General features: G+C 42.2%; 1 protein-coding gene across 5 annotated transcripts in view; it reads left to right on the top strand.

Annotated features, from left to right (window-relative positions):
- Positions 1-16,843, top strand: part of LOC147114284 (protocadherin beta-15-like) — a 196,607-nt gene that overhangs the window by 95,649 nt on the left and 84,115 nt on the right. The window contains exon 1 of one of the 5 annotated variants that reach the window (XM_085995972.1): positions 4,933-9,002. The exons of the other annotated variants lie outside the window; for them this stretch is intronic. Within the exon in view, the coding sequence (XP_085852098.1) occupies positions 6,534-9,002 (2,469 nt within the window). The 5' untranslated portion in view covers positions 4,933-6,533. Of the gene's footprint in view, positions 1-4,932; positions 9,003-16,843 lie in introns of those variants that run through there. 5 annotated transcript variants of the gene reach the window in all.

Genomic DNA, 16,843 nt, shown 5'->3' with positions numbered 1-16,843 from the left:
GGCGGTGGTGAGCCGCCTTCTTGAATCACTGCAGTCCATGTGGTGAAGGTACTCCCACTGTGCCGTTAAGTAGGGAGTTACAGGATTTTGACCCAGCGATAATGAAGGATCGGTGATATAATTCTAATGAGTCCATCATTAAGGATGAAATAGCGGAGCACTTAGCAAATGGGGACAGGATAGGACAGAGTCAACATGGATTTACAAAGGGTAAATCGTGCTTGACTAATCTATTGGAATTTTTTGAGGGAGTAACTGGTAGAGTAGATGGGGGAGAGCCAGTAGATGTGGTGTACCTGGACTTCCAAAAGGCCTTCGATAAGGTCCCACATAAAAGATTAGCATGGAAAATTGAGGCTCATGGGATAAAGGGGAAAGTTTTGGCGTGGATAGGGAACTGGCTGTCAGATAGAAAACAGAGAGTTGGAATAAACGGCTCATTTTCTGAATGGCAGGCAGTAACAAGTGGGGTACCACAGGGATCTGTCCTGGGCCCCCAGCTGTTCACAATTTACATTAATGACCTGGATCAGGGAGTCGGATGCAGCATTTCCAAATTTGCAGACGACACTAAACTAGGAGGGGGGGTGGGCTCAGAGGAAGAGACCAGGAAGCTCCAGAGCGATTTGGACAGACTGGGCGATTGGGCGGATAAATGGCAGATGCACTATAATGTGGACAAGTGCGAAGTTATCCACCTTGGGTGCAGGAACGGGAGGGCAAATTATTATTTAAATGGCAATAGATTGGGAGAGGGGGAAGTACAGAGAGACCTGGGTGTTCTTGTACACCAGTCACTGAAGGCGAGCATGCAGGTGCAACAGGCGGTCAAGAAGGCAAACGGTATGCTGGCCTTCATAGCAAAAGGGTTAGAATACAGGAACAGGGATACCTTGCTGCAGCTGTACAGGGCACTGGTGAGACCACACCTCGAGTACTGTGTACAGTTTTGGTCGCCTCATCTGAGGAAGGATGTTCTTGCCATGGAGGGGGTGCAGCGGCGATTCACCAGGCTGATACCAGGAATGGCGGGAATGACCTATGAGGAGAGACTATGTAGTTTAGGGATGTACACACTGGAGTTTAGAAGATTGAGAGGGGACCTCATAGAAGTGTATAAAATTCTGACAGGTCTAGACAGACTGGATGCAGAAGGAATGTTTCCCTTGGCGGGTGAGAACAGAACTAGAGGACATAATTTAAGGATAAGGGCTAAACCATTTAGGACAGAGATGAGGGGGAATTTCTTCACTCAGAGAGTGGTGAACCTGTGGAACTCATTGCCACAGAGGGCAGTGTACGCCAGCTCATTAAATATATTTAAGAGGGAATTAGATATATTTCTACGGGCAAAAGGGGTTAAGGGTTACGGAGAGAAGGCGGGGACGGGATACTGAATTAAAGGATCAGCCATGATCTCATCGAATGGCGGAGCAGGCACGAAGGGCCGAATGGCCTACTCCTGCTCCTATCTTCTATGTATCTATGTATCTATGTAAGTCAGGATGGTATCTGACTTGGAGGGGAACTTGAATGTGATGGTGTTCCCATGTGCCTGCTGCCCTTCTCCTTCTAGGTGGAAGAGGTCGCGGGTTTGGGGGGCCTGCCAAAGAAGCCTCGGTGAGTTACTGCAGTGCATCTTGTAGATGGTACACACTGCAGCCATGGTACACCGGTGGTGGAGGGCCTAGGACATTGCCCTAAGGAACTCCTGCAGGGATGTCCTGGGGCTGTGATGATTGACCTTCAACCAACACAACCATCTTCTTTTGTGCTAGGTATGACTCCAGCCAGTGGATATTCCCCTCCCCCTCGCCACAATTCCCATTGGCTTCAGTTTTACTAGGGCTCCTTGATGCCAGACTTGGTCAAATGCTGCCTTGATGTCAAGAGCAGTCACTCTCACCTCACCTCTGGAAATCAACTCCTTTGTCCATGCTTGGACCAAGGCTGTAATGAGCTTGGGAGTGCTCTTGGCGGAACCCAAACTGGGCAGCAGTGAGCGGGTTATTGGTGAGTAAGTGCTGCTTGAATGTACTGTCGATGACACATTCCATCACTTTGCTGATGATTGAGAGTAGTCTGATGGGGCGGTAATTGGCCAGATTGGGTTTGTCCTGCTATTTCTGGACTGTACATACCTGGGCAGTTTTCCACATTGTCAGATAGATGCCAGTGTTGTAGCTGTACTGGAACGGCTTGGCTAGATGTGCAGCTAGTTCTGGAGCACAAGTCTTCAGTGCGATAGGCAGGATTTTGTCGGGCCCATAGCCTTTGCTGTATCCAGTGAGCTCAGCCGTTTCTTCATATCACGTTGAGTGAATCGAATTGGTTGCAGACTGGCTTCTGTTTTGGTGGGGAACTCAGGAGCAGATTTTCACAGATATCAACTTTTGAGTCTTCCTGTCGCCTAGATTATTTTTAAAAAGGCAAAGGAGTACCTGTTGAATTCATATTCTTTACGTGGCACAGGATGTCTTCCTTGCTCAGTTTGTACAACAGTCTCCATGGCCAGTGGTGTTGTAGAATTAGTCCATAGCAATAATCCAGCTGTGGTGCATACAATATAAAATAACCTAATTTTAGTGATCATGTTATCAATGCTTCTGCGATACTTATTTATTTTTTTCAAAAAAGACAGTGACAGAAAATATTGCATATGTAAGAGCAAATTTTGAAGCACAGAGCCAACGAAGGCTTTGAGTATCATAAAATTATTTTATGAGTAAATTCTAACGAAACTGTTAATTTATTGAAAAATATGAGATAAAAATGAATTTTTGTTAAGGCACATAACTGATCTGCAGTTCCTAATTGGGAAATTTAGGTTGAGAAGATAATTCAGTAAGATTATTGCCAGAAAACATTGATGCAGTTCGAGAATAAGTTCTCAGTGAAGACTAAAGATGCAGACAGTTTAAATGCGATCAAAGAACTATCTAACGCCTTTATGATGAGAAACGAAATTCAGAGAAATCAAGATGTTAGATATGTGGAATTAAGGCTTAAAACCCCTCGAGTCCACCTTTCATTCTGTTAAAATGTTATGGTCTCGACATTGCGCTGTGAGTAAAAGGTGGGGATTCTTAATGAGTTTGTTCGAGTGTCCTCTGTCTGATAATTCAGTAAATATTGCGCTTTCAATGTAGTGCTAAATTGTTGTTCTTGTTTATAGCGGCAACCTAGTAATTGCTGAAAACAGTTGTTAATGTTTCATTGCATGAATAGTTTTACTAGCATATCTAGATCTGTTTATGCATTTATATATAGTCTTAAATTAAAGAAATGCTCTAAGGCGCGAGGAAGAAAATGGACACAGAGACAAGGAAGAAGATAATAGGAGCAGGACTAAAAACTTGTGTAAAAGGAGGTTTGTAAGAATGCTCCTGAAGGACATTCGGGGGCTTTTAAGGAATGACGGCCAATGTGTGACATATAATGCACCGTTGTCAGGGTCACAGAGAATGTCTGTCAAGGTTTTGATCGGGGCTGTTTCGAATTCGGGGGAGGGTGGAAACCTAATTAGGAGGAATCAAAGAGAAAGTTTAATAGAGAAGACATATGGATTTGGGTGACAACAATATTTTGGAAATAAGAGGGACATTGGAGATGGGTGCTACTTTGCAAGAGCAGTGCGTACATGGCTGGATTTCTTAAGGAGTGGGGTGATGTGGGTAATTTTAAGAGGGAGAGGCTTAGTGCTTGTGGATCGTGGAACCATTTACAATGCCAGCTAGCGTGAGGGCCAGAAGTTTAGTGGTCACCGGTTTCGTGGCAAAGCGATCGAATGGAATCGAGGAAGCAGGAAGTATGTCTGGAAATACACAGCTAAATATATGGTTTCTGTCTTGCTAATAAAAAATATCCACGAGCCCCTGGCACTTGTAGTTAGTTGTGAGTGTGGATTACCATGGAAGAGAGGCTTAAAGAGATGGCTGATAATTAGCAAATGGAACCAAGGACTATCCTGGCATTCAAAGATGATCCTAGACTAATGCATTGTTTTGGAGGAGATTGAGACGTACTATGATTTGATATGCTACAGCCAAATTGGTGATATTTTGCTAATCCAGGTATGCACCAGACATGCTCGGGTTTGCAACAGTTGGACTTGTGGGAGCAAAGACTTCTACTATATCCCGGGGAACGACGGCCATGGGAGGCAATGACGGATCTTTAGCGGAATCTAGCTTCAAAAGTGCACGTAATCGAGTGGTTCTGCAAATCAACAGCTGCAGAAGTATCATAGTGAATGGAGGGCCAGAGACAAGGTAGTGGGGAGTGTGCAAGTGCAGTTGTGAATTACATACGTGTAATGAAGTGGCGTTGAAAGTGAATAGGGGTTGTGGATGATAAGGGATACAAAGAATGGGATCGAGATGGCCTTCTTAATGGTCAAGAACATGGAAGCAGAGTGGTCACGTTAGCTGGCGATTTCGAGTTAGTACTCATGCATATGGGTAGGGGAATATATAGGGGGGAATCGTAGATAGTAAATTGAGAAGGCAGAGAGCAAAGGGAGCTGATATGGTGATGGCAATCACTCAGAATGCACATTCGCTTATTGATAAGGTGGAGATGATGCCAGCGAAGTAGGGGAAAGGAGGAAAGTAAAAATTGGCGATAAGGACTATGCCAACAACATAGAAGTTTGGGTGGGGCAGTTGTTAAATTGTATATCCTGATAACTAGGTTTTTGTAACGGATATTGCCAGCCCATAGCCAAATTTCAGTCAAAGCTAGAACGTTAGTATAATAATCTACAATTCAGGTATGAATGACAAGGGCCTTGTTCCTAACTAAAGAGACATTGTGAAGGCAAAGGCCGAGGTTGACATTCTCGACATAAATGATCATTGATCCACCGAATGCCTAAGGGAGCATGGTGGCTAAGATGAGCGCGTGCTGTGAAGAACATTGGTGAGGTTAATCCCCCAGTGAGCACCCTGAGGAGGCAGTACGAACAGAGGCAAAGATTGGGTAGTTCTAATTGTTCCTTTTAAGGAGGCAGTGGCATGGGCCTTGATGGATCCATAAGAGAATGCCGAGAGGCACAGAGAGTATTTATCAGAATATGCAAGGGGGCTATAATCGAGTACGGAGTTAAGCGCTGCACCAAATTGCAACCATTTGTATTGCAAGGCATTGACTTTAAGATGCAATGGTACACCAATGTGGTTGTCCTGATTTATCACACCAACCATCCATTTAGCTTTCCTCTGTGAATTTTCAGGTAACGTTATTGTTTATCAGAGCTGTGTATTCTCAAGCAGAATAAACACATTTCAGGTGAGTGTCTGCATCCACCAAGATATTCCATTTCCTGACTTTGCATTGGATTCTATAATCCTGTGAATATGCAAGCAGCAAGAAGCTGTTGCAGTTTTTTCCCTTTTTAAGAGACCGATAAAAACCTTTCAATGGCTTGTTTGGTGAAAGCAACATATTCAATCTTATAGAGACTAACAGATGCCTAATTCGTAAATCTTATTGAAAATGCATCAGGATAGGTAGAAACTCCCACGAACGAATGAATATTGAGTGATGTTTAGGTAGGTAGAATGCAATTATTCAACAATGCGTACCACAGTGCAGGCTACAATAATCGTGTACCTAACCAGCAAGGCAGCACTTCTTTTCCATCTGGAATTGTCCTGTAAAAGTTGTGGTGGGCCATCTCCTTGAAAGTTCCCGTGGCACAGTAGCTTTTATTCCAAACAACAACTGACAAAAGAAACAAAATGTTTTTACTGATTAGCAATTATCCACATTATGTTGAATAAGTCCGTGACATTTTATTCAAATCTGGTAAAGCAGATAGTATGGGCTGAGAAACATTTTACATTAACAAACTCGCATGTACAGACCGATGTTAAAGTGACAAAAATAATAAATCAAACAAGCGTGAAAATCATCTGCCAAAGCAACTCGAAAATATGGTTTCATTCACTAGATTGTTTTCAGTTGATACCCAAGGATTGATGAACAACATTAGGCGAAAGGAATAGTGTTCAGAAGCGTGAACTATAATCCTAATTTGGTGACACGTCAATGAGAATTTCACATAAATCATATAATAAATATTGTGCAGTACCAGTAATTAAAGTTGCACAACGTTAAAAGTACAAATCAATTCTTCCAGTCTTCAGTAGAGGCAGTATTGCTTTAAGAGTGTTTGCTGTTATTATTGGCCGAGTCTCTTTGTGTCGCTGTCTACCAATGAGATGAGGAAATGTGGCTGGAGATCCAGCACCACTCCCCCTACACCACACACTGCGCAGTAGCGAAGAAACAAAAAGCATTCATCGTTCCACTCGCTCGATTCGCATCGAAGACAGCGCCCGAGTAAACCTGAGGGATTTTGTACACACAACCTTAGCGATTGTGACAAAGACCTCTCGACGTTATACGAAATATAAAGCTTGTCATCTGGATAAACAAGGTAAAGAACAATTACATTCTCGCCGTTACATCAAGCGGCCTACAGCTCATCCGAGAATCTGGCAGCTATATTTGCAGCACTTTGATCCGGAATGGCCTTCCTGCTCAACAGCCGAGTGTCACAATGGCCTGTTCTTTATCTGATACTCATATATCTTTCCGATTCAGTCCGTGGCAACATTCGCTACTCAGTTCCTGAAGAATTAGAGCTTGGTGCCTTTGTTGGAAATATTGCTGCGGACCTAGGGTTAGATGTTAAACAGTTGTTCGAGCGCAGGTTTCGGATTGCATCTGAAAACAAAAAAGAATATCTAGCCGTGAATTTAAAAACAGGAATTTTGTTTATAAAAGAAAAAATAGACAGGGAACAGCTTTGTGAACAAGGCCTCGTTTGCGTATTAATGTTAGAGGCTGTGATTGAAAATCCGCTTAAGATATATCGTATTGAAGTTGACATTCTCGACATAAATGACAACGCGCCCGTGTTCCAGAGAACCGAGGTTAACCTAGAAATATTAGAATTGATGCCGGTCGGAACCAGCTTCCCACTCCAGAGCGCTCAGGACCCGGACGCGGGAACCAACAGTGTTCGCTCCTACCAACTGAGCCCGAACCAGCATTTCACTTTGAAATCACAGTCAGACAGCGAACAAACTGACATCCCAGAACTCGTGCTGGAACGACCCCTAGACCGGGAGCAACAACCGACTCACCGATTAACACTGACGGCGTTTGATGGCGGAAACCCGGAGAAATTCGGGACCACCCTGATTATAATCACTGTGCTTGATGTGAACGACAATGCCCCGGTTTGCGAACAGAACGTTTATCAAATCACCACTGCCGAAAATGTGCCCAAAGATACTTTGATTGTGAAAGTAACAGCGGTGGATATGGACGAAGGCCAAAACGGTGAGGTAATCTATTCTTTCAGCGATAACACTCCTGATAAAGTGCGTGAAGTATTTAGCTTGAATTCAACAAACGGGGAGATCAGAGTAACCGGCATCGTGGACTATGAAGAATCAGAGGATTATCAGATTTCGGTACAAGCAAAGGATAGAGGTCCATATGCAGTGGCAGTATATTGTAAGGTTTTACTAATGGTTACTGATGTTAATGATAACTGTCCTGAAATAATAACAACTTCTACTTCGAGCACGATCCCAGAAAACGCTTCTCCGGACACTACAGTTGCTGTATTAAGAGTTACTGACCGGGATTCTGAAAATAGTGCTGCTGTTTATTGCACGATCCCCAGAAATATCCCTTTTAAGCTTAACAGCTCTTCCAATAACTACTACACGTTAGCAATCCACGGTGATATAGATCGTGAAAAGGTGCCAGACTACAACATTACCGTTACATGTACGGATACAGGCTCCCCTCCCCTCTCGACCAACAAAACCATCCGAGTTCAAGTCTCAGATATAAATGACAACGCGCCACGCTTTACGCAGCCTTTCTTCACCATGTATGTGACAGAAAATAATGTTATTGGTGCTTCAATTGGTTCTGTGTCAGCCTTTGATCCGGATTCCAATCAGAATGCCGACCTGGCATATTCTATTTTGGATAGCCTGATACACGGTTTACCTGCAGCCACTCTCGTCTCAATAAACCCGGCCAGTGGTGTAATGTTCGCTCATCGCTCTTTTGATTATGAACAACTTGAAACGTTTCAAATCCGTGTAGAAGTGAAGGATGCCGGGTCCCCACCGCTCAGCAGTAATGTAACTGTGAATGTGATCATCGTAGATCAGAATGATAATGCCCCTGTGATCGTGTCACCTTTGACAAATAAAGAGTCCGCAGCAGAGGAAACGATACCAAGATCTGCCGACTCGGGTTACTTGGTAGCGACAGTGATAGCCACTGATGCCGATGCTGGACAGAACGCTGAACTTTCCTACCAACTCCGTCAGCCCACTGATCAAAGTCTGTTTACTGTGGCTGTTGAAACAGGAGAAATCTGGACTATTCGCCGTTTTAGGCATAAAGATTTACTGAGGGAAAAAATCGTTATTTTGGTGAGGGACAATGGAACCCCATCCCTTTCATCTACACTCACCATCAATGTATCAGTGCAGGATGATACTAAAGAAAATGCATCTAATATCGGCATGTTGGGGACCTCAGCTCTATGGAAATACGATTTAAAATTTTATTTAATGATTGCTTTTGGCTCGACCTCATTCCTATTACTTGTGGCGATTGTAATTCTCGGTATTAAGGTGCACAAAGGTAGAAATGGAATTAATAGTTACTGTTGCTGTTGGAACACGGCGTATTTTCTCCGGAAGGATTCGCTCCATGGAATCCAAAAGGCTAGTGTGAATCTTCAAATGCCACCCAATTACACAGAGGTGTATGATAGCGGGACCCTCCCACAGTCGTTTCGCTATGACGTGTGTCAAGATTCAGCCATGAACGATTTCATGTTTCTACAGCTACATGGTGCGGCCGTGCCTATGATTAATATCAAGACTGGCTCATGTGTTGCTGCAGAGAATGGAAAGGCAACAAACTCTACGAACAGGGAAACAACTGAATTTCACGAGGTGAGTGCAGCACTTTTAAAATGTTAAGCTTCTCTTATCATGTTAGAAAGTATGGTAGTGCGGCAGTTATGTTACTGGACAAGTAATCGAGAGGTCTGAAATAGCAATGGCGGTCTGAGAATTTTATTGCATTTAAAATGCATTTCGAAATAAAAATAAATCTGCTGTCAGTAAATGTGACCATCAAGCTGGCGGATGTCTAATAAACCAAACTAATCAATAATGTAATCAATGTCATTCAGGGAAGGAAACTTGCTTTTCTTCCCCATTTTGGCCTATATGTGCCTTAAGAGCTAGAACAACGTAGTTGACTCTTAACAGAGCAAGTGGGATGGGAACAGAGTAGGCCATTCTGCCCTTCCATTCTGATCCGCAATTATATCATAGAATCTTGGAAATTTACGACACAGAAGGAGGCCATTCGGCCCATCCTGTCTGCGCCGGTCGAAAAAGTGTTATCCAGCATAATCCCACTTTCCAGGTCTTGGTCCGTAGCCTTGCAGGTTACGACACTTCAAGTGCATGTCCAAGTAACTTTTAAATGTGATCAAAATGTCTGCCTCTACACCCTTTAAGTTATTGAATTCAGACCCCCGCTGCTCTCCGGTGATAAGAATTCTCCTCAACTCTCCTCTAATCCTACCAATTGCTTTAAATCTATGCACCCTGGTTATTGAGCTCTCTGCTACAGAAACTTGATGCTTACTATCCACTCTATCTAGGCCGCACATAATTTTATAAACCTCAATTAATCTCCCCTCAGCCTCATCTGTTCCAAGGGAAACTACCACAGCCTATTAAATATTCCCTCCTAGCTAAAATACTCCAGTCCTGGCAACATCCACGAAATTCGCCTCTGTGCCTCTCTACTGCAATCACATCTTTCCTGTAATGTGGTGACCAGAACTGTACGCAGTACTCTAGCTGTGGCCTAACTAGTGTTTATACAGTTCTAGCGTAACGTCTCTACTTTTATATTCTATGCCTCGGCTAACAAAAGAAAGTATCCCGTATGCCTTCTTAACCACGTTATCTATCGGTCCTGCTACCTTCAGGATATCTATGGACATGCACTCCAAGGTCCCTCTTTTCTTCTACACTTCTCAGTATCCTACCATTAATTGTGTTTTCCATTGCCTTGTTAACCCGCCCCAAATGCATTACCTCACTCTCCAGATTGAGTTCCATTTGCCACTGTTCTGAACACCTGACCAATCCATTGATATCTTCCTCCATTCTACAGTTATCTTACTCACTATGAAACACATGGCCAATTTTTGTATCATCTGCAAACGTCCTAATCATGCCCCCTACATTGATGTCTAAATCATTGATGTATACCACAAAAAGCAGGGGGCGTAGTACTGAGCCCCTTGGAACCCAACTGGAAACAGCCTTCCGGTCACAAAAATACCTATGGACCATTGCCCTTTGCTTCCTGCCACTGAGCCAATTTTGAATACAACTTGCAACTTCCCTTGGATCCCATGGGATTTTACTTTTTTTGACTAATCTGCCATGCTTTTCATAGACCTTGCTAAAATCCATGTGGACTACATCATCGACCCTCCTTGCTACCTCCTCAAAAATTTCAATGTTAGTCAGACACGTACCATGGCTGCTCTGAACCTCTGTCCCATTTAGCCGTCTTTGTTCCATATCCCTTGATACAGTTAACTATAGAAATAAAATTCTATTGCACTCAGTATTAAAAGTTTGAAGACATTAATAAAACTATGCATCAGCTATTGATCGTGCTGATCTAACTAAATATCTCAGTCTGGACTACCTAGCTGAAGAAAAGTCCTATATATGGCGATTATATAGGCTGCATCTGAAGTATATTTACCTTACAATTATGTACTAACGATTCTTTAGGATTAATAAAGCATTATATTGCTAATGAGAAGGGGAAAGTAGCGCAGAGAAGGAATTACACTGTGAAGTCAATTAAGGGTCAGATCTTAGTGCATATGAGAGATGGGATAAGAATTAATATAGTGACGGGATGATAAATGTAATTAGCAAGAGAAACAGACGAATATGAATAGAGCTACTTAGAAAACATAAGAAAATAATAATTTGGAGCAGGAGTAGGCCATACGGCCCCTCCAGCCTGCTCCCACAATCAATAAGATCATGGTTGATCTGCGACCTCAAATCCACTTTCCTGCCTATGCCCATATCCATTCATTCCTCTGGAGTCCAAAATTCTATGCATCTCAGCCTTGAATATACTCAATCACTGAGCATCCACAGTACTTTGGGGCCGAGAATCCCAAAGATTCACAACTCTGCGAGTGAAGAAATTCCTCCTCATTTCAGTCTTAAAAGGCTACCCATTATCCTGAGACTATGCCCCTTAATTTTAAACTCTCCAGCCAGGGGAAATAATCTCTCAGCATCTACCCTGTCAATCCGCCTCAGAATCTTATATGTTTCAATGAGTTCACCTCTCATTCTTCTAAACACCAGAGAGTATAGGGACAATTTACTCAATCGCTTCTCATATGACAACCCTCTCATCCCAGGGATTAGTCTGGTGAACTTTCGAGGCACCGCCTGTAATTTAAGAATATCCTTCCTGACATAAAGAGACCAAATGTGTGCAGAGTACTCCTGGTGTGGTCTCAACAGATTCCTGTATAATTGTAGCAAGGCATCCTTATATTTGTACTCCATCCCTCTAGCAATAAAGGCCTCATGCCATTTGACTTCCTAACCCCTTGCTGTACCTGCATGCTATCTCTCAGTGTTTCTTGTACCAGGACACGCAAATCTCTCTTTACACCAATATTTAATAGTTCCTCACCGTTTAAAAAATACTCTGTTTTTGTATTCTTCCCTGCTTAAACCTCTCCAACTCGCTACCTCTCTTTCCTCCTTTAAGATGCTCCTTAAAATTTACCTATTTGACCAAGCTTTAGGTCGCCTGTCCTCATTTCTCCTTATGTGGTTCGGTGTCAATTTTGTTGTATTTTAGTACTTCTGTGAAACGCCTTGGGACGTTTTACTATGTTAAAAGCGCAATATAAATATAAGTTGTTGTTGTTGTTGTTCCTACCAAATTCAATAACGTCACATTTCCCCACTTTTTACTCCATCCACCATCTTATTGCCCATTCACTTAAACTGTCTCTAACTGTTTGTAGGCATTTTGCGTCCTCCTCAGATCTTAATTTTCCACCATCTTTGTATCGTCAACAAATTGAGATACATTGCACTCGGTCCCTTCATCTAAGTCATTAATATGTATTGTAGATAGCTGAGGCCCAAGCACTGATGCTTGCAGCACCTCACTAGTTACAGCCTTCCAATCTAAGAATGACCCGTTTATCCCTACTCTCTGTTTTTGTCTGTTAACCAATCCTTTATCCAAAAAGATAGGAGGTCTGTTAAGATAAAGTTAATGAAGAAAATCATGAGCAAAATGGAAGGAAAATGCCTTTATCGAGAATAAATCTGTCAATGTTGATGCGTTTACAAGGATATGCAAAGCATCACAACTGAAGCTGTGTGGTAGTGACACTAATTAGATTGGATGGACATTGTTCTGCTGCCTTAAAGGAAACTTGGCATCTTCGGTAGAGAGCATGGAATCCAAATATTCACTGATATCAACATTTGAGACTTCCAAATGCCTAGATTCTCTTGGAATAAACCAACAAAGGAATACCTCTCAAATGCATATTCTTTACGTGGCACAGAAGTCGTTCCTTCCTCAGTTCCTACAACAGTCACCATGGCCAGTGGTGTTGTACAATTAATCCATAGTAATATTCCAGTTGTAGTGCATAAAATAGAAAATAACCAGAATTTTAGTGATCGCGCTACCAATGCAATTTAGATATTTGGATTTTCAGAAGGCATTCGATAAGGCACCACACAAGAGGTTATTAAAAAAATTAAGGATCATGGGATTGGGGGTAATATACTAGCATGGATTGAGGATTGGTTAATGGACAGAAAACAGAGAGTAGGAATAAATGTGTCATTTTCGGGTTGGCGGGCTGTACATAGTGGGGTGCTGCAAGGATCAATGCTTGCACCTCAGCTATTCACAATCTACGTCAATGATTTGGATGAGGGGGCTAAATTTAATATATCCAAGTTTGCTGATCATACAAAGATGCTTGGTAATTTAAATTCTGAGGAGGATGCAAAGCGGCTTCAAGCAGATATAGACAAGTTAAGTAAGTGGGCAAGAACATGGCAAATGGAATATACTGTGGAGAAATGTGAAGTTGTTCACTTTGGTAGGAAAAATAGAAAAACAGAGTATGTTTTAAATGGTGAGAGATTGGGAATTGTTAGTGCTCAGAGAGACCTAGGTGTCCTTGTTAAGGAATCACTGAAAGTTAACATGCAGATGCAGCAAGCAATCAGGAAAGCAAGTGATATATTGGCCTTTACTACAAGATGATCTTAGTATGAGTAAAGTCGTCTTACTGCAATTATTTAGGGACCTGGTGAGACCACACCTGGAGTAGTGTGTACAGTTTTGAGCTCTTTACCTAAGGAAGGATATACTTGCCATAGAGGGAGTACAACAAAGGTTCAATGTACTGATTCCTGGGATGGGGGGGAATTGTCCTATGAGGAGAAATTGAGTAGACTAGGCCTATATTCTCTAGAGTTTAGAAGAATGAGAGCTGATCTCATTGAAACATACAAAACCGTTGCAGGGAACTTGCAGCGAGGATGTTTCCCCTGGCTGGGCAGTCTAGAACTAGGGGTCACAGTCTCAGAATAAGGGGCTGGCCATTTAGGACTGAGATGAGGAGAAATTTCTTCACTCAGAGGGTGATGAATTTTTGGAATTTTCTACCCAAGAGGGCTGTGGAGGCTCAGTCATTGAATATATTCAAGACAGAGTTCGATAGATTTTTGGATATTAAAGGAATCAATGGATATGGGAATAGTGCAGAAAAGTGGCTGTGAGGTAGAGGATCAGCCATGATCTTATTGAATGGCGGAGCAGCCTCGAGGAGACAAATGGCCTACTCATGCTTTTATTTCTTATGTTCTTATGTTCTTATTTATGTAGCTATGCAAAAAGGACAGTGATAGAAAATATTGCATATTCAGGAGCAAATTTTGAAGGATAGAAATAACGAAAGAATTGAGTATCAAAAGCTTATGTTCTGAGTAAATTCTAACAAACTCTTGATTTATTGAAATATTTGAGATAAAAGGTAACTTTATCTTTAAGGAACATAACTGATCTGCAGTTCCTCATTGGGAAATTTAGAGTGAGAAGATAATTCAGGCAGATCATTGCCTCCGAAATGTTGATGCAGTTTGAGAATAAGTTCTCCGTGAAGGTTAACGCAACAGACAGTTAAAATGCGATCAAATAACTATTTAATTCATTTATAACGAGAAATGAAATACAGAGAAGTCAAGAAGTTGGATATGTGGAATTACTGTGTAAACAACTCGAGTCTACCTTTCATTCTGTTAAAATCTCTCACGGTGTTACGCTCTCGATATTGCGCTGTGAATATTGGTAGGGATTTCTTAATGAGTTTGTTTGAGTATCCTCTCTCTGATATTTCAGTTAATATTGCGCTTTCAATGTAGCGCTAAATTGTTATTCTTGTGTTTAGCGACAGCAAGTCATTGCTGAAAACAGTCGTCAATGTTTCATTGCATGAATAGTTTAAATAGCATATCTAGATATGTTTATGCATTTATATATAGCCTTTAAAGTAGAAAAACGCTAAAAGGCGCGAGGAAGAAAATGGACACAGAGACAAGGAATAAGATATTAGGAGCAGGATCAAAAACTTGGTGCAAGAGGAGGTTTTTAGAAATGCTCTTGAAGGATATTCGGGGGCTTTAAAGGAATGATGTCCAATGTGTGACATATAAAGCACCGTGCTCAGAGTCACAGAGAATGTCATTCAAGATTTTGATCAAAGTTGTTTCGATTTCGTGGGAGGGTGAAAACCTAATTAGAAGGATTCAAAAAGAAAGTTCAATATAGATGACATATGGATTTGGGTGACAACAATCCTTTGGAGATAAGAGGGAGATTGGAGATGGGTGCTATTTTACAAGAGCAGAGCGTACACGGCTGGAGTTCTTAAGGAGAGGGGCGACGCTAGTAATTTAAAACGGGAGAGGCTTAGTGCTTGTGGATAGAGGAGCCATTTACAATGCCAGCTAGCGTGAGAGCCAGGAGGTTCAGTGGTCACCGGATTAGTGGTAAAGCGATCGAATGTGATCGACGAAGCAGGAGGTATGTTTGAAGATAAACGACCTTTCAGGGTGCTTGGGACGGAATGAGAAAGAAACTAGACAGAGGCAGTAGTTTGGTGGGCCGATGTTGGTGAAGGACTGGTTTCGTGGCAGGGGTATTGAGAAAGCAGTAGACACAACTGAATGTATGGTTTCTGTCTTGCTAATATAAATATCCCTGAGCTCGTCACAATTGTAGTTAGTTGTGAGAGTGGATTACCATGGAAAAGAGGCTTAAGGATATGGTTGAGAATTGGGAAATGGACCAGGCACTATCCTCGCACTCAAAGATGATCCTAGGCTACTGCGTTGTTTTGGAGGAGATTGAGACCTACAATTGTTTTATATGCTACAGCCAAATCGAGTGATGTTTTGCTAATCCAGGTATGCACCAGATATGCTCAGGTTTCAACCGGTGGAATTATGGAAGTAAAGACTTGTGTTATATACTGGGGAACGAAGCCATGGGAGGCACTGACGGATTTTTGCGGACTCTACCATCAAAATTGCACGTAAGGTTGTGGTTCAGCAAATCAACAGCTGTGGAAGTATCATAGTAAATGGAAAGCCCAAAATAAGGTAGTTGGGAGTGTGCAAGTGCAGTTGTAAATTACATATATGTAAATAAGTGGCGTTGAAACTCAATAGGGGCATGTGGCTGATAAGAAATCCGAAGAAGGGGTTCGAGATAGCCTTCTTAATGATCAAGACAATGAATGCAGAGTGGCCACATAAGCTGGCGATTTCGAGGTAGTGCTCATGCATATGGGTAGGAAAAGTTATAGGGAGCACTCGAGGACAGTAAGTTGAGAAGGCAGAGTGTAAAGGGAGCTTATATGGAGATTGCAATCAATCAGGATGCACATTCGCTTATTGCTGAGGCTGAAATGATGCCAGCGAAGTAGGGCAAAGGATCAAAGTAATAATTGGCGATGAGGACCATGCAACAACATAGAAGATTGGGTGGGACAGTTGTTAAAGCGTATATCCTGATAATTAGGTTTATGTAACGGATAATATATATCGCCAACCCGTAGCCAAATTTCAGTCAAGGTTAGAACGTAAGTATAATAATCTACAATCTGTTATGAATGACAAGGGCCTTGTTCCTAACTAAAGAGACATTGTGAAAGCAAAGGCCGGGAATGATATTCTCGACATAAATGATTATTGATCCACCGAATGTCTAAGGGAGCATGGTGGCGAAGATGAGCGTGCAGGAAGAACATTGGTGAGGTTAGTCCCCAGCGAGCAACCTGGGGAGGAAGTACGATCAGAGACAAAGACTGGGTAGTTGTAATTGTTTCTTTTAAGGAGGCAGTGGCAGTGGTCTCGATGGACCGTAAGTGAATGCCGAGAGGCGGAGATAGTTTTTATCAGAATATACAAGGGGGATATAATCGAGTAGGGAGTTAAGCGCTGCTCCAAATTGCAAATATTTCTGTTGCACGGCATTGACTTTATGATGCAGTGGTGCACCAATGTGGTTCTCCTGGTTTATCTCACTTAGCTTTCACCTGTGAAATTTCAGGTATCGTTATTGTTTATCAGAGCTGTGAATTCTCAAGTAGAATAAACACATTTCAGGTAAGTAGCTG

This window comes from Somniosus microcephalus, chromosome 8 (assembly GCF_052327205.1).
Source record: "Somniosus microcephalus isolate GS21.2 chromosome 8, FLI_Smic_1.0, whole genome shotgun sequence".
NCBI classification, from domain to species: domain Eukaryota; kingdom Metazoa; phylum Chordata; class Chondrichthyes; order Squaliformes; family Somniosidae; genus Somniosus; species Somniosus microcephalus.
This window is presented reverse-complemented; position numbering and strand designations above follow the sequence as displayed.